Source organism: Malus sylvestris, chromosome 11, assembly GCF_916048215.2.
Source record: "Malus sylvestris chromosome 11, drMalSylv7.2, whole genome shotgun sequence".
In the NCBI taxonomy this organism is placed as follows: domain Eukaryota; kingdom Viridiplantae; phylum Streptophyta; class Magnoliopsida; order Rosales; family Rosaceae; genus Malus; species Malus sylvestris.
Genome location: NC_062270.1, coordinates 9,262,745 through 9,283,018, shown reverse-complemented (window position 1 = coordinate 9,283,018; position 20,274 = coordinate 9,262,745). Strand labels below are relative to the sequence as shown.

Below are 20,274 nucleotides of genomic sequence, written 5' to 3'. Positions count from 1 at the left end.
TTGGGCGGGGTTTTATAGAGAAGAAAAATGCCGTACACCGATCCACGTGTACGGAGCCATGGTGTGAGTGAAAAGCCGTAATTGCCCTTAGGTTTCAGTGTGTCAGAAGATTGTTTTTGTTTTTTTTTGGGGGGGGGGGGCTGGTTTACACGAGCATGCTTTTTTCTTGGTTTTGTAGTACGCAGTGAAAGTCCTCGCTTATTCTGAGTCCCGTCCTTTTGGATTAGTTACTGTTATCATAAGTTAAAACATCTTACGCTTTATTTATTCTGTATATATTGTATTTAATAACAGAAAATTTTATGAATAGAGATGAATAATATGGTATTCACTGTTCAGATATGTTAGTTATACAGAGTCGCAAATAATTAAAAGCTATTTATGTTTTTAGGTAATTCACATATTTACATATTTATGTTCTTTAAGCGGAAAAAAAATAACTATATATAAAGAACCTGACCATTTAAAAGTAGATGAGGTTTTTTTTTTTGGGGATTCTCTTCCCAAGTGTTTTAGGGATCCTCATATTTTAATCGTTCATCGTATATCATACGGTAAGTTTTCATTAAGTACTTTTTAAATAAAAAATTCAAAAAGATTTATGATATCAAAATATACGATGAATTGATAGGATGTGATGATCTCTAGAATATGTACAATTTGAATCCGAATAAGATTCAAATCCCTTAAAAGTGACAACATCGAACTCATTGTCATAGAGAACAATTGTTTGTGTTGTTTCCAATAAAGAAACACATATAAAATGGTTCCCAATGCAAACACAAGTATTGTAGTAGCATGATTAGTACATATAGATCGTTCATCAATAATTGTAAGTAAACAATTAAAGTTTTTAGGTATCAAACCACTTCATAACTTATCCGAATTATAGAGGGTGTTAGAATTAACTTACCGTGCCCACATCTAAATAGACTAAACTTTCGATGTGAAAAAGACAGAATTACCCTTTGGTTTCAGTGTGTCAGAGAGGTTGGTTTACTTGAGAAGGGGTTTGAAGGGAATTGGATCCTCTTGGGATCCTCCTGATCCATTAACACGGACGGTTGTATTTTGATTCAACGGCTACAATTATCATAACTTTTAAAAGAACCTCCTGTTTGTAGTCGTTGGATCAAAATCTAACGGCCCGTGTTATTGGATCAAGAGGATCCCGAGGCTTTGGATCGGAGAGGATCCAATTTCGGTTTGAAGCTAGGTCAATTTCTATGGGTAAATAAATATAGTTTGTTCCATCAATTATTTAAATTATTTTTGGGGAGTCTGTGATGGTCAGAAACCGCCAGAGATAGCTAGGCTTAAAACTTAGTTTGATAAAGAAATTTATTTAAATTGTTCGTCAACGAATAAGTAGAAATGCAAGTCATAAACCATCTGTAATTTTTCACTGTATTTTAAGATAAGTCTTAATTTATTACTTTCAAGTATTGTAATTTTTAAACTTTTATACATCAAATAACATGGGAACCAATGAAGGAAGCGGTGGGGTTTTACGGGAGGAGCAGTCGTACAAGTTATGTATAGAGTTCGAGGTAGACGGACCGTCACGACAAAGCAACATCAATCTACAAGCGCTCTCGTCTTTTGTTAACCTTTTGCAATGAGTAAGACTACTCTGTTGAGAGAAATGATAACGAGGCTCACTTACTATTTTTATGATATTTTATAATATTAGTACGAAAATTAAATTAACAATTCACGTTATATTTTTATGACATTTTATAATATTAGCATGAAAATTAAATTAAACATTGACTTAAGAATCTTCAGAGAAGCTTAATTTTAAAAAGTATTATTATCAATTATTGCACATGGTATTGCTGCATCTCGAAAGTGCAGCAATACCCAGTTTACCTAAACTATTACACAGGAACATGGTATTATTGCTACAGCCAGAGAGTTTCAAGATTCCGGTAAGGCTCACTTCCCAAGGTCCTCCTCTGTGTCTTGCCTACTAAGTCCTGGCATCCCTACCTTAGTACCTTCGGATTCGGTAGTTCAGTGTGATATCCAGGGTGTTTTTTTTTTTTTTTTTTTCATTTTTGTTACTTTAGTGAATTAAGTTGTTAGAGATAATTGTACTTGATTTGACTGGGACGCGAGGAAGAGGAGATGGATTGCATGGAAATTTTCAGATTTTATTTTATTTAAAAAAAAAAAAACAATGTGCAGGTTTTATTATAAAAGAAAAAAGCAAACCAATGAAAACGAATAAAAATATTCAAAAATTTAATCGAATCTGTGGTATTAGAATCTTTTAAAACATTGGCTCAAATTGTCCACGGCTACTTTATTGTGAATTTTGTTCTTCGCCTTTTTGTCAGCGGTTTTTTTATTAACCCAAAAAATAGTACTAGAGGTCATAATTTAACAAAAAATCAGACCGAATGAAATCCAATCCACACCTAATAGTTTCTTTAAAGCAAAAGTTTATACCTACGTGCTAAGATAAAGAATTCAACATACAATGACTCGGGAAAGGAAAAACCGAACTATTTGAAGTGAAAATGGGTTTAATGAAAAGGTAAAATGAGTTTTAATTTTTTTTAAATAAATAGTGTAAGCATAAGGGACTTGTTATAAATAGCCTTTCTATTTAGAAAAACATTTTATGCAAGGGAAAAATGTTCGTACACACCTTAAGTTTAATCATGTCCATTATTTCCGTTTGATTTATTCAATGCAACGGCAATAAATAAAAAGAAATGGTGAGAAGTTAAAAATGGTGTGTCAATTAGTACTACGATTTAGTGGTATTTATTGTCCTTTGTAAGTGAGAGGTTTTAAATTTGATTCTCGTCAAAGACGAAGTTGAGTATAGATACTACCGATTGTGCAAAAAAAAAAAAGTGTGAAAATCATCTCCATTTTCACATATATAATATATTCAAATTCAGTTGACAATGTGGTCCTTAGGCTTGCAAACCATTTAAAACCTGTAGTGGGTTTTTCATGATTGGTTTTCTAAAGCCATTTTTCACGGGCTATCAAGATTTACCATAAAGATTTGGAAATAATTTTTTTTTTCTAGGAAGACTGGAAAATATCATTACCAGGGCACAAGCCAACAGTACAAAGAAAGCCCACAAGAGGGGCAAGCACAACAAAACACACGAAAGGTGTGAGGGACAACAACATAAGGACACTGCCACAAAGGCCAGATGTCATCCCACCACACCCCAACAACACAAAAACCCTTAAGGAGGGCAAGGAAGTCCATCCTTGTTGAGAATGTGAATCAATGAAGATGGGGGTCGTCTGACCCAACAGTTGCCACACATTTCCATGTTCTGCCTCGACGCCAAAAAGTCTGTCGTCTGGTTAGCTGATCTTGGAATCCAAGACTAGCGACAGCCCTGGAAAGAGGTCCCCAATTTTAAAATATTTTCCAAGATTGGAAAAACTTCCCAGCTACCATTTGAAATATCTCCATTCAAGGAAGAGACCACCTTAAGTGAGTCCGACTCCGCAACCACCCAACCCAAACCCAGCTTAGCCGCCAACTCACATCCCTTCAGCACCGCCATTGCCTCCACAAACACCACTGATGGAGCCACAATAGAAAGTTTATGAGCCGCCACAAATTGCCCCTCATGGTCTCTCAACACAGCTGCTAAATTGGTCCTACCACTCACAGGGGACCAACTAGCATCCACATTAATTTTGATGTAGAGGGTAATTGGACAGCACCATCGAGGATCGGGCCTGGAAGAATCGATGATAGATCGGGATATAAAAGACTTTGGGACCTGCACCTCCCAAAAGGAAACCAAGGATAATGAGATAGCATGCATCACATGGGAGGGAACACTGGTTATAGCATTAAAGACATAATTACACCTTGCCTTCTAGATATGCCAGCAAGAAAAAGCAATAATGGAAAGGATCCTGGATCTCTCCCGCGGGTGAGAAGCCAAATTTATCATATCTTGGATCCAGGAATTAAAAGAAGAAACCCCATCGCCAACCCTCCGAAGACAAAGCTGCCCGCCAAACCAAATTGGCTCCACCCAAGGACACCGCAAAAGCATATGTATAACAGACTCCTCTTGATTCTTACAAATGGGGCACAAAGGTGATGGAGCCGACCAATGCAAGAATAACCCTATCATTGTTGCCAACGCCTCCCTCACAACCCACCATATGAAATTTTAGATTTTAGGTGGTGCATTAACTTTCCACACAGCCTTCCAGACCATATCCTCTGAATTAGGAAGAACCAAGGAATTAGATGCCCCAACCATCAACCTCGAGGAGTGAATCCAGTGATATCCCCCATTTACTGAGTATTTGCCGCATTTAGCCCCAGACCAAACCAACCGATCCTGCCGAGAAAAAGACCCCATTGGAATGTCACGAATAGCCTTGACCTCCACCTCGGAAATGAACAGACGTAAAAAATCAATGTCCCATGTTTTAGTACTCTGACAAATAAGGGAAGATACCCTTGTATTCATTGTAATATGAGTGGAACATCGGGGAATAGGATGACCTACAGGAAATATGTTTACAACAATCCAACTCCACTTGAATTGATTGACTAATATTGGGACCCATAAGAGCATTCGTCCTTGCACCCGAGGTTCCTTGTTCGATATCCACAAGAAAGTTGCTCATGATCATGTTTGGATTTCTCCATTGGTTAGCTTGAGGAGGCAGAATCAGATATCTTTAAATTGGGTAATCAACTTATGAGACACTAATTATCGGTATATGCTAATAGCGACTTCAGGTACGACATTGTATGCAATGATATTTTGGGGTTGCGGTTGAGCTAAGACATACAACTGAGCATTAATAATTTGATAGTGAACTCATTCATGAGAGTCGTACCGAAGACTTTCTATTTATAAGTGCAGAAGAAGATTAGTGAATTGTAGTGATAGTGTCCTTAAGTTTTTTTTTTTTTTTTTCAATTTTCCGTAACATTTGAGACCCCAAAGTTTTAGAAACTCCTCCAACCTACCCACTTCCTAAGGCCCAGTCCGCCATAGCTTTGGAGACGTTAATAGTTAAGTAGTTCACTGACTCACTACTAATCCCCCCAAGGTAATTACCTGCATGGACTTGGCGAACGGAAAAGTTGCTTTTTATGATCAAAATGTCATGGATTTGAATCTTAAAAACAATCTATTTGCAAAACGAGGGTAAAGTTGCGTACGATAGACGTTCCTCTTCCGGACCCTCGCAAAACGGGGAATTTTTGTTGGCTTAAAGTCGCCCTTTTTACTTGCAAGTGCAGGGTTTTATATGGTTTTATATAAAAGACGTCAACGTATTTAATAATGGAACTATTCAATATAAACAACATTCGATTCAATTAGGGTTCCAAAGTTAGACTACTACATCTTAGCAAGAGGTTGGTTTTGTCCCCCGTGGTGCCTTAGCACACGTTGGGTGCAAGAAGACACTTTTCTTTTTCATTTTTACAAGGTATCATTTAATAATGAGTAACATAGAGAGTTGTTATTGGCGCATTAAAAATGTCGTCCCATAATCTTCCAATATTTCCTTCAAGTTGTTACACAAGAGGAGTGCAAAATGGTCGTTTTAGAGACTACGCCAAACTCGTTGATGTTTCAACTTAATGATTTCTGGCTTATGAGAATGACGAAATACATGCGTCAGGTTCCACCTCTTGGCATCAAATTTTTACAAAACCATCCAACTTTGCAGACACTGTAAAAATCCATATGGGAGGAGTCTGGTGAGTCCAGAATCAATAGTTGGATTATGGGAATCCAGACAGATTATTGGCATGCTCATTTGGTAATCAATTATTAAGAGTTGGGTGGCCTCCAGCAGAAGCTCCATCATGAAAAGTACTTTTTTCTCTCAGGTGCTTCTGCTCTTGCAAACTCCTAGATACAGTGTACAGATCTTAATGGAAATGAGTAAGAGTGACTCCGGTAGAAAGCACATTCTCTACGGAAGCTCACTAGACAAACAAACAAAGACGCATGCACTTCTGGATTTTTAGGCATAGGCATGTGTGCTGAGCATCATCATGATCGCAACAAAGCCACTAAAGATACGATGAGGAGAAATATAAGTAGTAAATATAATGCTCAGCTCGTTTGATAATTATTTCGTTGTCAGTTTTTAATTTTTATTTTCCCGTTTGAGATAAATGGGAATTAAGTGGGAGAAAGGGGGGATGAAGAAGGGTAGAGGAGGAAGGATGTAGAAATGAAAACTTGAAAGCGGAAACATGTAAAAAAATTTCGAGGTTCTAGTTTTTGCATTATGTACCATTTCATGTACATTCTTTCCACATTCCTCCTACCACTTTTCACCATCTCTCATTCCTCTATCTCCACCAGAAAAGTGAGAACTAAATACTAACAGACAAAATAGTTATCAAACGAGCGTCTTTATTTCCAAAAGGAGATGTAAGTTGCCGACAGCATGGTTTTCAAGTAGTCATGGATGCAATCATAAGTACAAAGAAGTCAACTAATAATGAGGAGCAATACATGATTTTGTAATGTAAAAAGAGAAATGCTAAGAAGACTCTACCACCTCACTGTTTAACGCCAATTCTCGTGCTAGCATTATAAAACATTATGCAAAAAATACAATGTGGCAAAAAGTCCATGGAGAGTCCCATTTTTTAGAGTCTCCTTAGCATTTCTCAAATGGCACAGGATTCCCATCCAACTTTTTAACAAAACATTCCCACAAATTTTTCAAAATAGGTTATGATTAGGGCGATGCCTGCGTGGCATATATAATCATTTCTTCCGGCTTATAAGAAGCCCTGCCACACCAAACATCCCAAAATATTCCTATTCACTGTTAGCATGCTCAACATGAGAAAACAAACTCCCATTCATCTCCTCTTGGTGTGGCTCCTGCTTGCAGCTTCTCAATACCACTACTACAAAATTCATGTTCAAGCTATTGAATCAGGTAAGACACTGCGGCTACGTTTGGTGCCTAGGATTGGATTAGATCAGATAACGCAGTAAATTCAAGGCTCGTTATTACAAGATGTTGTTCTACCATTAGTGGACAAAGTTTGGAAGTTGGCCTCAATTTCTTCCGACAACGTAACCTGAATTTAGTGATTTATCTGATCTAATCCAATCCTAGGCACGAAAGGTCCCTATCTTCTTTCTTTCTAAATAATGTGAGAAAATGTAACAAACATTTGAACATGATTCATATCATTCTAAAGAAAATGCAATGCAACTGAACAGATTGTACCTTGTTTCCTTCAAGATTTAATACATATTACCTTCTTTGTTGCTGGCCGCAGTTCAGTACAAGCTCAATACTGCACAGCCCGGCTCAGGTTCAGGGTCGGCGGGGTCAAGAACCAGAAATGTTCTGCCTAGTAAGGTGTGTATATGATACGATTGGATTTATCAGTAGCATTTACTCAATTTCAAGTAACTTTACCTTGACTCCTTTGCATCTTTGTTCAACATTACAAATCAGGTCAGTGGAAGGAACGTCCATAAAACTCCATCACGACCGAACCCAGTAGGGAATCATCGCCCACCATCGGAGCAATGAACATTTGATGCAATTGTAGTTAACTTAGCAAGTAGAACTAATTGGATTATTGTATAATAATTTGTATTTAATGTAGGCCTAAAGGGAGATCAGTGGTTTCATTGTAGGTCAAAAAAACCTCTCCTCTGAGGTATGTGCTTGTACAAAATTGGATTTAGAACATCTGAATTCTAGAAGCTTTTGTGGCATTTGTGCATGAACAAATATGTTAGTGTAGGAGTTCCATAATCTAAATCTTCTGTAGAACTGCTAACGTCAGGAATTACTAAAAGGCAAGAAAAAAGGTTCACGTATATCACTTACCCAGGCAATCTTTTAATCTACGAATGACAGACATTCAAAGGATAACATGTCATCCTAATGGCTCGGGTAAGTTGCAGAAGAATGAAAAAGGAAAATATGAAAACAGACCTGCTGCCGAAAGCCTCTAAATTTGGAAAAACCAGCTGCATTGATACACGAACTTACAACTTTACTTTGTTTTCCAAAAACGAAAAGTAACAAATCTGACAAGAAAGTACATTTTAGCACCCTGTGGAATGAAGAGACTAAGTAGATGAGAACTTTTTTTGGTCAATGGTAGATGAGAACTAATTAGCATGATTTTCATTAGATCTCAAAAATAATGAGCCAACATAAAGCTGGCAATATGTTAACTACAATACACTTGGCTGAGATATACAGGACTCACCGTGAATTACAAACTTAATCAGTATACAGTCATTTATGCAGCACGCTTCCTTTTAGATCGCTTGCTTCTCCTTGGTCGAGGATCATTTGGAAGCTCTTTTCCAACACTAGACGCGTACAACTCTTCTAGAACCTCCTCACCCTGATAGAACCTCTGAATTAGTTCCAAATGCCAAACTTAAACTAGTTTTAAATACAACTAGACATCCTAATTTTCACTAATTGGATCACGTTCATGTTTGTTCCTATGTTCATTAATTGGATCACATTCATGTTCGGTACTTGTTCAAAGTGTATAATGTTCAATACAACAACAAAGAAACCATTCCAACAATAAATTTAACTAACTGATAAGATTATTATTTCATTTCTTTTATACATATAACTTATTAGAGAAAGTGCCATCTGAGTTTCATGAAATACTCGTTTTAGTACGGTGACAAGATAAAAAACATCCCACTTTTAGATAGTTGGGTGGGGAATCAAACTCAGTGGGCTGCCTAGCATGTAGTACAGAAGAAGAAATCCATGGCAGACATGCACATTATCATGCATGTGTGAAGAAATAAGAGACTTCTGCAATCCACTTTGTACAAGTTCTTGCAACAGTAAATCAATTGACACACCAGTAGTGGAACCCATAAACTATCATCAAAAAGACAAAGTAGAAGTTATGGCTTATGATCACGCTGTAAAAGTGACTAACTTCAAGCCCCCAATATGCTTGTTAAAATTAATTAGTTTCATTCAAAGGAATCATGGATGATTATTAGGTACTTTAACTGTAGCTGGGACTATTAAAATAAAACAAACAAGGAATTTTTTTACCATCCAATGAAAACTTCCGCTTTGAAAAATGGATTAGCAAGGTGCCTCTATACACGCAACTCCTATTTTCTTCAATAAAAAAAAAGGTCGTACCCAGTGCACAAGGCTCCCGCTTTACGCAGGGTCTGCGAGAGGTAAATGTCGGCTAGCCTTACCCCCATTTATGGAGAGGTTGCTCCCAAGTCTCGAACCCGAGACCTACCGCTCATGGGCGAAGGCACTTGCCATCGCACCAAGTGCGACCTCCTATTTTCTTCAATAATCATTAAAATTATACGTAAAAGCAAAGTCATATTTTCATATTGTTCAGAAATAATGCTAAGGTTTCTTCTTTAGAAGACTATTTAACAAGTTAAATCTAATCATCACGCTAAATTTTGCATTTTACCTTGTCAATACTTTCTTCATCTGGACCATCTTCAGAATCAGAAGTCAGAACCTCTTCATTTGCTAATGCCTTGCTCAACTCCTTCTTTTTCTCTTCTTCTCTTAACTTCCTAAATCTGTTGATCACCAATTTTCTTTTGGTCAGGAACAAAACTTTATGAAAGATTTTATATAATTCTCCAAAGTATAACACCAACCTACTGCCAGCTTCTACTGGCTGAGAATCTGATCGCTTTGCACGTCCTGCTGTAATGATTCCACTTGCATTCTCATTCACAACAGGCTTTGCACCTCCTAATCTGCGTAGCCATACTTGTTGTGCCGTGCTGAGGACATTGTTTGTGAACCTGGAAACCACATAGTACAACTGATAAAGAATGAGCGTAGACGAGGTCACTTTGAATCATTTTTCAGAACTACACCAGATAAAGCATGCAAAGGAAAGTAAACATACTTTTTTTCATTCCTAATGCTAGATAGATTGTATTTTGAGGAAAGCAATATCCTAGGAGATAGGTTGTGGGGTTTCTACCCATGCCTCCCGGGTTCAAAACTCCCCCATACCCTAAACTAATGTAATAGTTTCGAACTCTCTCCCGTCCCCTTAATAATAGTATTTTGTTTTTTAATAAAGGAAACCAATATAATATTCATTAACATGACAGTGGTGGCAACCACAGAGAATAATAATTACAAATTAAAAATTAAAATGAAGTGGAAGGATAAGTTTTTACAGTATGATATAGATGCGCTACTGACTGTACCAACAAAATTTGACAGTGTAACTGTAGAAACTCATTAATAGTAAGCTGTCCCTTTTAACCAAAAAATGCAAAAACCATGGATCTTATCTCTACTAATTAATAAAACACTCATTGTCAATCAACCAAAACCCTATGAAATTACCAGTTTAACCCTCTAATTAAAACAAAACATGAATAAAAAATATGAGGCAAAAATGTAATTTCACACAACCAAATTTTGTTGTTTTTTTTTTTCAAAGCCTCACCTACATGTAATCCTAACATATCTCTAATTAAAAATAAAAAATAAAAATAAAAAATAAAAAACTTCCCACTCTCACATTCTCTATCACTCTCTTCCTCTCTCCTTATGTTTCAAAAACAAAAATAAAAAAACTTCTCACACACTTTGTGTGTGCCCATATGCTAGTATAAAATACAATAAAGAAATAACTTAAGACATCTGAGGCCAAATCAACAAAATGTTAAAGCCCTTGTCAGAAGGAATAAGAGCTCTAAGACATTAAAAGGAAGGAGTGCGTTCATGTTCCTTAACAGATGCCTTTAGGAAGTCCCACGCAAAATTCAGGCAGTAATTTGTATATTAGCATACAACATACATGAAAGAGGATATACAGAGTAAATTCGTTAATGAAAAACTAACCAGTAAATTGACAATCCTGAAGGAACGGATAAGGAGAAGTAACCAATCATGAGGGGAAGAAACTTGAATACAAGAAGAGTGTTCTTTTGAGCTGGATCATCAGTCTGCCAAAGAAAGAGTTAAGGTTACAAACTGGAAAATAAAAATCTGTTAGTCTAGATAACCACACACCTGAATGGCCCATAATTTAATCCCGCAACCATACAAATTGTTTTGCAGCAAAAGGTAACAGGAATCAAAATGAATAGAGAAACCAATGTAAATGCAGACACACAAATCTATACCTGTGGAGGCTTCATGATCTCCATTGAAACATACTGAGAAGCAACAAGGAGGACAGGCAAAACAAGGTATGCTGCAGTGTCAGACCAGCCCAACGGTGGATGTCCATCCTGTGTCATAAATTATCCTTTGTAATAACCAGTTGAATTCACATGAAAGTAACTTGGACTCAGTAATAATATGATACAACTATTCGATCTGTACAATTCAAACTTTAACACATTTAACCGTATACTTTACCAATTGTTAGACACCTGCTAAGATAACAATTGGTTTACTGCTTCCACAATTAAGGTGGACTAAGCTTAGCAGTATACCAATTGCTAGCTTCATAATGCATGAAATCACAAAATATCTTACCACAAAGGGAAACAGCCATGAAATGCCAGAACCACTTTGTCGAGCAGCAATTGTTGTTGGGCCACCCAAAGAGGGGATCCAAAAGAAACCTTCTGTCAACAATCCCTTTGAATAAACAAAAAATTGCAAATATCAGCATTATTGTTTTTTATTTTTTAATGATAATAGTTATCTCACCACTGAAAATTTAGTGGCAACCAACTAATTACCTCATTTGCCACATTTGAAAGAGCTTGATATAGACCTATCCAAACCGGTATTGTGGCCAAAGTTGGTAAACACCCTACATTCAAAAATTGAATTAGAGCCTTGTAATTTGGCTCAAGGTGACACACCAGAATACGATTAAGAGATGAAATTAAATTCAACACAACAGGTCAACATGATATTGCAAAACATGGAAATTTTTTAAATTTAAAAGTTAGACAGAAACAGAAATTGGTTCCATTAGTAAACTTAGATATCTCAAGATGAACCAACACAGCAAACAGTTGTGTTTCATTTCTCATTACTGAACCTAACAACTCATCAAATTCATGTAAGAATATGCAAATTAAGTCAGATTACAACTCATATTGAAGGTGTTTCACATTCAAATAAAGCAGTAATTGATCAATCCAGCACGCACGCAGGCATACATCTGTGAACTTTATAGTGATAAATTAAACTGGTTACCTGCCAATGGATTAACCCCTGCCTGCCGATACAGCCGTGATGTCTCAAGTTGTATTCTTTCCTACATAGCAAAAAACCATAGCTACGAATTAGTTACCACTAAAAAAACAGGCTGGCAAACATTTAACCGAACCCATTTCGGCAATTACTCCGACTCAACAGTTAAAGGAAACCCATTTCAACAAAAGTAAAGCCTCACCGTATTGCCCTCGTATCTCTTTTGTATGGCCTTAAGTTTTGGTTGAAGGTTTTGCATCGCTAACGTCGATTCCACCTGCATGTTACGAATATTGTACCAAAAAGTTCAAAAATTTTGAAAAAAACAGATGGATTTTTATAAAAAAAAAAACAAAAAACAAATTATCAACAACCAAACACCAAACCTGTTGTTTTGTGAGCGGCAATGTGGCAAGTTTGACGATAATTGTAAGCAGTATAATTGCAAAGCCGTATGCATACGGCACGTGCACGGTCTCAAGTCCGCCTTTCAGAATCTATCAAAATTCAATTTCAAACAGTAAAATTCAGCAAATAATCTCCGAAATGTCATTCACTTTCTCAGAAATTTACACAATTTACGAAATCCAAACTACCTTAAGCACGAACTCCATGGCGTCTGAGATGAAGCCGAACCAACCGCCGTTCTTCTGAGCGGCGGCGTCGGTGGAGCTCGGGTCGACGGCCACGGCGGCGTCGGCAATAGTGTAAAGAAGTCCCTCGGCGCGGCTCAAAAGCGAGGCGACGTCGACGGCCGAGTGGTCGAAGGGGTTCATCGGAGGAACGGAGTCGTGCAGGCTGAGCCTGATTCTGGTGGTGGCGAGTCCAGTGCTGCGGTAGGGGAGGGCGTAGGACCCACGGCGGGAGACGGACGGCAGAGATGCGCCGACGAAGGGCGTGGATGAGATGAGAGTCTTCGCCATGAGAGGAGTTTGAGAGTGGGTCCCAGACTCTCTCAGTGGTTCACGGGAGAGTACAGCAAGTGGAAGCGAAGGAGATGAGGAGATATCGTTTTTCCGGATTATCCGTACTCTTTTTTTTTTTTTTTTTTACTAGTCGTTGATTTTGGCGCGGGGAATTATGAGAGGTTGTTGCGGGAGCCAATGGGAAGCGTGCAGGTGGGGTTAAGAGGGGTTGTTTCGTCAATTCGGCATATTGAATTGCGTGGTTAGTCACCCCTCGTGTGTTTTTAAAGCACTCTTTCTCCGCTCGACGATGTTACACGTGACTTTATTATCTTTCAATGAAGCTTAAACACAAATTAAGATATTTTCCATCCTTTACTTTGGCCACCAAATCAAGTGACTTGGGTTTTTAAAATTTGATCAAACGGTTAGAAATATGAGCTCTTTTTAAAAATTATAATAACTTTAGTTGTTAGATCAAATTTTAAGGGTACATATCATTTGATTTGGTGACTTTGGAAGTGCACCAACTACTTCGCTTCCTACTATTGACTATTTTTATTATGATAATGTTACGGAGATTAAATTTCTAAACATAAATAAAATGATATGGACGTTAATGATAAGATCATTACTTAAGTGTTGATTAACGTGGTTATTTATTATTGATGACACATCCTTTGATTTTCAAATTTGGTTTAAAAATATGTATCCCTAGCATTATCCTTTTCATTGTACAAAAATTTACAACTTTAATGGTTTTATGCAGTTAAGAGTAAGACTATAAAAGTAGTTCAGTGATCAAACTTTAGTTATAGTTTATTGGCCTAATTATTTTGCTGGAGAATGCTAGTTACCTTTCGCATTTACCTTTTCCTGTCTATCTTTCTCATTTATCACTTGACACGTGTATTCCACTAACACATTCAACTACATAGGTAATGCTTTAAAATCATAGGTTGTGATTTTTCACCTTTATCCTTAGACCAACTTCAAGGGCAAGACACATACCCAAATATTTGGGTTTATAGCCAAAACATGCAATCTAATGAAAAGACTTAGAGCATCTCCAAATAAGATGTCAAAATCCTAGTTGGAATGCCACTGTACATATTGACATCAAAAGTCTTTACAACCGAAGTGTTATTTGCTCACTGAATTTGAAGGCTTTGTGATTTAGAGTCAAATTTGACATCAATGTCAAATTTATTTTTAATTCATTTTAATGGTGGGTTCCTTAATCCACTAACATTTCAACTAATAAAACTTTAGTTTCAAAATTTTTCTAATAATTACAACCATTTAAAGCTATATTTAAATAATAAAATAATATTTAACAATTCGGTTGGAGAAGTACAAAATTTGATAAAGTCTTTAGATTATCATATAAGCCATAAATTATAATTTGACTCTTATAAGTTGACACATCCTTGAAATTATTTGGAGATAGTCTTAAACCCAAAAAGTTAGGCTTTGGACCCAAACTAAAACCTTGAGTTTCTATTAGGCTGACCCAAGTTTTTGGGGGCCCACCTGTTTTTATAGAGCAACGCCGATGCTGTTTAAATTGGCCGACTGCTGCAAAACGTTAACATTTTAGGGGCCTAAATGGCCATTCGATTTTTGGGCCGTTGGTGATCAACAGTCCAAAACGAAACCTTTATTTTATTTTATTGCAATCTATAGATTTTGAATAGATTTTGATCTTACAGTCCAACGGTTAACAAAGATTCAACGACTGAAATTTAAATTCAACAGTAAAAATAATAAAATACATTTTTTAAAACAGATCCAATAAATTAGTCGAGTGGTTGGTTGGTGTTATTTGTTCAGTTTTGAAAATTTTGTCCCGATTAAATTTTTTTAAAGTTAAAACATTCGTAAAATTAATTAAAAGATATTACAACTCAAAGTCACAAAAAAAAAAATAAAAAATCAGGGTTAAAACTATTCAACAACAATTAATACACTTTAGGTCTTGCAATTTAGGCCTTGAGAGTTCGGTGACATTCATTGTTCACAGACCTATATTATGTCTTTGGATTTGAGTTTAAGGGTTGGAGTTGATCTTAATGAATTTAAAAGATTAAAAATAAAATAGACTAATAGGGGCCGGGCTCCTTCCACCCATATCTCTTCGTCTTTTATCGTGCTTACCCTTCCACTTTCCCTCATCATACACTGGGAATTTATCGACACCTCCGACGCCGACTCAAAGAAAAACTACCACCATCACTTTGACTCCGAACAAACGGAGAAATAGGAAGAAGCAAATCGGTTCGATAGGCTTATCATTGGGCCCGCTGGCTCCGTATAAAAAGATCTGGAGGGGATTTGGACCCAAGCCTAGGGATGGGCAAATACCCATTGATTATGGGTAACCCACGGTTACCCGCCCATTTAAATTTCACAGTTACGGTTATAGGTAACCGTTTAGATAAATAAACAGTTATGGGTATAACCGTTTACCTGTGAAATTTAAATGGGTTGTTATGGGTATTAACCGCAGTTATAACGGATAACCTTTTACCCGTTTATTTTATATATGTAAAATTAACACAAACTATGTTCCCTGTCAGACAAACTTAAATCAATGCTATTGACTATAATGCATGGTTTATGTAGTTAATATAATATAGACTCAACACAGTTTAAGGGACTTGTAGGATCACATTTCAAGAGTTCGGATCTCCGGATCATTAGGACTTGGTGGGGGAGATCCGGTTGGGATCTCTGTCCCAGTTTGAGAATATATCATCTCACTGCATGTGTTTGGATATATGCTAGTGCAGTGCAATTGAAAATTTTTAATTTGGAGAAAAGATGAACCTGCTCTTGCTTTTCATCTTCTCTCTCATCAACTCCTTCGGATTATCATGTAAGCAACAAGCTATCTCTCCCTCTCTCTCTCTCTCTCTCTCTCTCTCTCTCTCTCTCTCTCTCTCTAAGATTTTTGTTCAGTTGTTCAAATTTTGGTGACAATTAATATATGATGCAGATGGGTATGATCCATTAGATCCATATGCCAACATAACAGTCAGATGAGATTTTCTGCAGCAAAGTGGAACAAATATAAACATATTATATTTGTGTTGAAAAAATATGTAGACTCCTTGATTGTCAAATGACAAATTTTTCTTTTTTAATTTTGAAGTTGTTAAAAACGCATGTAGACGGATGAAAAATAGGTAAATGATAAAAAAGAATGGATAAACGGGTTAAAAAATAGTAAATGGGTAAACGGGTACTAAACGGTTACGGTTAAATGGGTACGCAGTTATGAGTATGATTAACCGTTTATAAACGGTTATGGGTATGGGTATAACCGTTTAGGCAAATACCCAACATGTAAACGATTGTGCGGGTATGAGCATAAACGGTTATGGATAAATAACCGCGGTTACTTGACCGCCATAACCGTTGCCCATCCCTACCCGAGCCACCACTATAAAATTTGAACAAATCTCCAAAACTCAATTAAAATAAATTAAAACTTCGAATTGCATTAGATTTGAGTTAAGTTTATTTAATTAATTTTTTAACGTCAAGAAAGTTGAGAAAAGGTACAAAAACCCTAGACGATCCATGAGTTAACACTAAAAAAAACCCAACAATTACATCCCAATAACAAATCCAGTGACGAGGTTCGTTAACCAAAACCTTAATTAACTCACTTAAAATTCCCAAGCACAACAGGCTTGCCCTATGCAGAGAAAAAATCATAGAAAGGCTGCCGGTCACCAACAATCTGTTCAGCAATAGAGCCAATTAGAGCAGCAGAGGAACAGTCAGCATCGTTAACAGTAGAAGGGTAGTTTTGATCTTCTCTTCCTTGCTGCAAAATGCCAGTGGGTTGCAAAGGAAAAAGCGGCAGTGTTTGTTGGTCACATTTGCTGATAAGTTTGCTCGTGGCATCGTTGATCATATCGCTGCCTCCACTAGTATTATATCCATTGTGTGGATTCATGGGTTCATAACCAGCGCCACCAGTAGTGCAGGTGGTTCTTCGCTTTTCCAATTTCTCGGCCCTTGGTCTCCTCTTGACTACACTAGGAACACCAGGGAGAGGCACCTTATTGGGATATGGAGACTGCGGATAGAACCCTAGCTCACTATGAACTGGTACGTAGTATGGGCTGCACATTACTGAAATGAAAACACCAAGTTATTAATTTGGTCAAATAATCAAACTATTGCAAACAAAATGAGAAACCAAAGATTGAAACTTTAAGAGCTATGATGGGAACCAACAACTTAAAGTGGATTAACCCAAAAGGTTATTCTATCAGAAAATAGTAATGCTAGGGAGACAAACTATTTAGACTAAATTTTGTAAATCATATAATGTGGTTGTTGAGAATTTGATTATTACTTAAGTGTTGATTAACTTGCTTATTTCCTCTTGGTGAAACATCATATAGTTTACAAATTTGGTCTAAAAATGGGTCTTCCTAGCATTACACATCAGAAAAAGTAACAGTTTGTACAAAATGTCATGATTCGTGATGACTATATAGAGCAAGCATAAGTTTAAACCAACTGTGATCAGCCTAAGGAGAAAATAAAACAAAGCTTAAATAACTAAATTTTGAAAGAAAAATAAAAAGAAATTTGGAAACAACCATATATAGTACGCAACCACATAGAGTTTAAGAACATTTAACCACACACCCAGGTCGCGTGCATAAAGAAAATGTGCACTCTCTCACATTCAATACTCACATGTCAGTCATGTTCGATCTCCCTAAACTATAAGATGAAATATATGTTCAACACTTTCATATTCATTCTCTCATGTGGTATTCACGTGACAAATTTTGAAGTATGAGGTCATGTGAAACCAGATCAATATGTTCATAGTATTCAATGTGTTTATATATTTTGTATAGGGAATTGTTATTGGCACTCCAAAAATTTCATTTTGCACTCCAAACTTTCTATAATTATAATGAAAAATACACTTGTGAGGAGTGTAGAATGAGAATTGTGGAGTGCTAATAACAGTTCTCTTTGCATTAGCTATATATAATTAATGAACTCATTGTGGGTAAGAGTTTCATCTAAAAAATTCAGAACAATATGCTCATAACAGTTCCATCTAAAAATTCCAGAACAATATATTCATAAATCTAATGAATCTTGAAATATAAAATATACAATAAAATTACCATTTGGGCAAGGAAGATTCAAATCATAAGGAGGAAGAAAAATTGGCTGAGTTGTCCTTCTATGTAACAAGCGATTATAAGCTATGCTCTCTTGCTTCTGCTTCTGCCTCTGCCTTGCCTTGTGATTCTGAAACCAGTAAAAAACATTCTTCCCCTCGATGTGACCAAAAGCCTTCAGGCTACTCGTTATCTGCTGTATTTGCTCAGCACTTGGCGTCCTCACTCCTTGCTTGTAAAAATTCTCAAGCATATCAATCTGCTCCTTTGTTGGGTTCCATCGGGATGTACTCCCGCTGTCCCCGGCACGCCCAGAACCCGCCTGCACATGCCGCTGGTCCAGTAGGACTGCACTGTGATGGTGATCACCCTCCATTTGTTTGTCTTTGTTTTTCCAGGGTTTAGGGGTTTATGGGGAGAGAGAGAGAGAGAGAGAAAGAAGAGATGGAGTTGGAGAGACGACAATAGGGTTATTACCTTTTGCATGGGATTTTTTTTTATAGAGGGACTCAGATAGTCAAACATAAACGACAAAGGGGGGAGAGAGAGAGAGAGAGAGAGAGAGAGAGAGAGAGAGAGAGAGAGAGAGAGAGATTGACATGCGTATTGTTTTTGGTGCTGAATATCTCTGAAAACATGGCGGGTAGCGGCTGATTTGAGAGAGTAATTAAGTAAATGAGGGATTGGCGTTTTCGTTTGTGTTTGCTCGAAACCACAGTGGGAGTGGGGAAATGACAATTTGGCCCGTGCACTCTTTTTTGCTAGGTTCTAGGAATTTAGTTGGCATTTTGTTGTTCCTTAATGTTGCTATCTCGGGAATGAAAGGAGGACAACTAGGGTAGGGAAACGAAGGAAAGGATGGGTATAAATGTCATTGGGTTAGTAAAAAGACAGCCGGTTGGGCTGTAAGGTGTAGGTAAGGGCTAGGCTTTGGGAATTGAAGTGGGAACAGATAGATGCAGAGAGAGAGAAAGAGAAAGAGAGATGAAGTTGAATCGTTTAGGGTTTTGGGGTTGAGGGCAGTGATGACTGTGTATTTTGGTGTGTGGTGGGAGTTGGGAGTGGTGTTTTATGATTCCGGCTCGGTGTGGTTTCGTAGTGCCCAATAGACCATTTCCACTGGTTCATCACGTCTACTGATTTGCATGAATGACTATATTTTGCCGAAAACCCATTTTGGTTTCAGTATTACTACTCTGTAAGAGAATATGTGGTAAGTACCAATAATTAACATATCAATTTATGAAAAGTTATGCATCTCTATAAGTATCTTGTTATTTTTCAACAGGCCCCTTAAAGGAAGGGATCTTCATTTTTTTTTTAAAATAGGGACACCCTCTTAACCATTAGATTTGGCTTTAATAAAATTTTGTGGTTGAGATTAAATAACAGACCACAAAATCTCAACCACTTGATTTCATTAAAGCCAAATCTAACGGTTATGAGGATATTTCCATTTTTTTTGAAAAATGGAGATCCCTTCCCTTAAAGGCTTCCTATTTTTCAATATGTATGAAATAAAATTTTGGAAAGCAAGGCAGTAATGTGGTGGTCAGTTACAATCGAGTAAATTGAATTTTACATTAGTTAGTAATTGATTACGAATTATTTCAAATTTTAATTATTAGAAATTGCTCACCTGAGAACTAATGGTCATAATTAATTAACTTTTCATTATAATTTTTTAAAAGTTACTGGTCTTCAGGTGAGCAATTACTAATACAAATATTCCCACAACATAGTCACTCACCATCATGATTTAATTTGTGATGAGACTCATGTTGTGAATCACTCGTGTATATGTAGATAGACAACTAAATCACGATCGTAATTAGTATAATATTAGCCCACATTTTAATCAATTAATTTCGTTCAGTATTAACTGATTTTAATAATTTAATTGTTCGATGAGGCCGGCAAGCTTTCGCTATCACGTTTTTTTATCAAATGCTACATTATTATGATCGCACTAAAAATTGAAAAGTTTCAAAGACGGCTTTTTTTCTCTTCCAATCGGATTTTCAAGATGATTTTCTAAC

The 20,274-nt window shown here is 36.8% G+C and overlaps 2 protein-coding genes, 1 long non-coding RNA gene and 1 pseudogene across 5 annotated transcripts; 1 reads left to right on the top strand and 3 right to left on the bottom strand.

Moving 5' to 3' along the window:
- Positions 1–6,719: 6,719 nt before the first annotated feature.
- LOC126590570 (uncharacterized) lies at positions 6,720–7,727 on the top strand (annotated as a pseudogene).
- A 244-nt stretch (positions 7,728–7,971) lies between these two features.
- Positions 7,972–13,207, bottom strand: LOC126590569 (inner membrane protein PPF-1, chloroplastic-like). 3 transcript variants are annotated; one of them, XM_050256026.1, is made up of 12 exons: positions 12,762–13,207; positions 12,552–12,662; positions 12,368–12,442; positions 12,169–12,229; positions 11,703–11,776; positions 11,494–11,598; positions 11,136–11,243; positions 10,852–10,955; positions 9,642–9,791; positions 9,446–9,560; positions 8,231–8,371; positions 7,972–8,071 (listed from the first exon to the last, which is right to left on the bottom strand). In XM_050256026.1, exons 1-11 carry the CDS (start codon positions 13,086–13,088, stop codon positions 8,264–8,266), a joined length of 1,338 nt encoding a protein of 445 aa, XP_050111983.1. In that variant the 5' UTR covers positions 13,089–13,207; the 3' UTR covers positions 7,972–8,071; positions 8,231–8,263. The 3 variants fall into 3 exon arrangements, with proteins under 3 accessions (XP_050111983.1, XP_050111984.1, XP_050111982.1); XM_050256027.1 differs by having other exon boundaries at positions 7,972–8,045; XM_050256025.1 differs by lacking the exon at positions 7,972–8,071 and having other exon boundaries at positions 8,120–8,371.
- On the bottom strand, positions 8,568–9,439 carry LOC126590571 (uncharacterized). The gene is made up of 2 exons (XR_007612094.1): positions 9,301–9,439; positions 8,568–9,116 (listed from the first exon to the last, which is right to left on the bottom strand). It is a non-coding gene; the product is annotated as an uncharacterized LOC126590571 (long non-coding RNA).
- Positions 13,208–16,580: 3,373 nt separating the features above from the next.
- Positions 16,581–18,682, bottom strand: LOC126591378 (WUSCHEL-related homeobox 2). Its single transcript, XM_050257051.1, has 2 exons — positions 18,239–18,682; positions 16,581–17,216 (listed from the first exon to the last, which is right to left on the bottom strand). The coding sequence occupies exons 1-2, from the start codon at positions 18,609–18,611 to the stop codon at positions 16,774–16,776; spliced, it is 816 nt and encodes a 271-aa protein (XP_050113008.1). The 5' UTR covers positions 18,612–18,682; the 3' UTR covers positions 16,581–16,773.
- Positions 18,683–20,274: the final 1,592 nt, after the last annotated feature.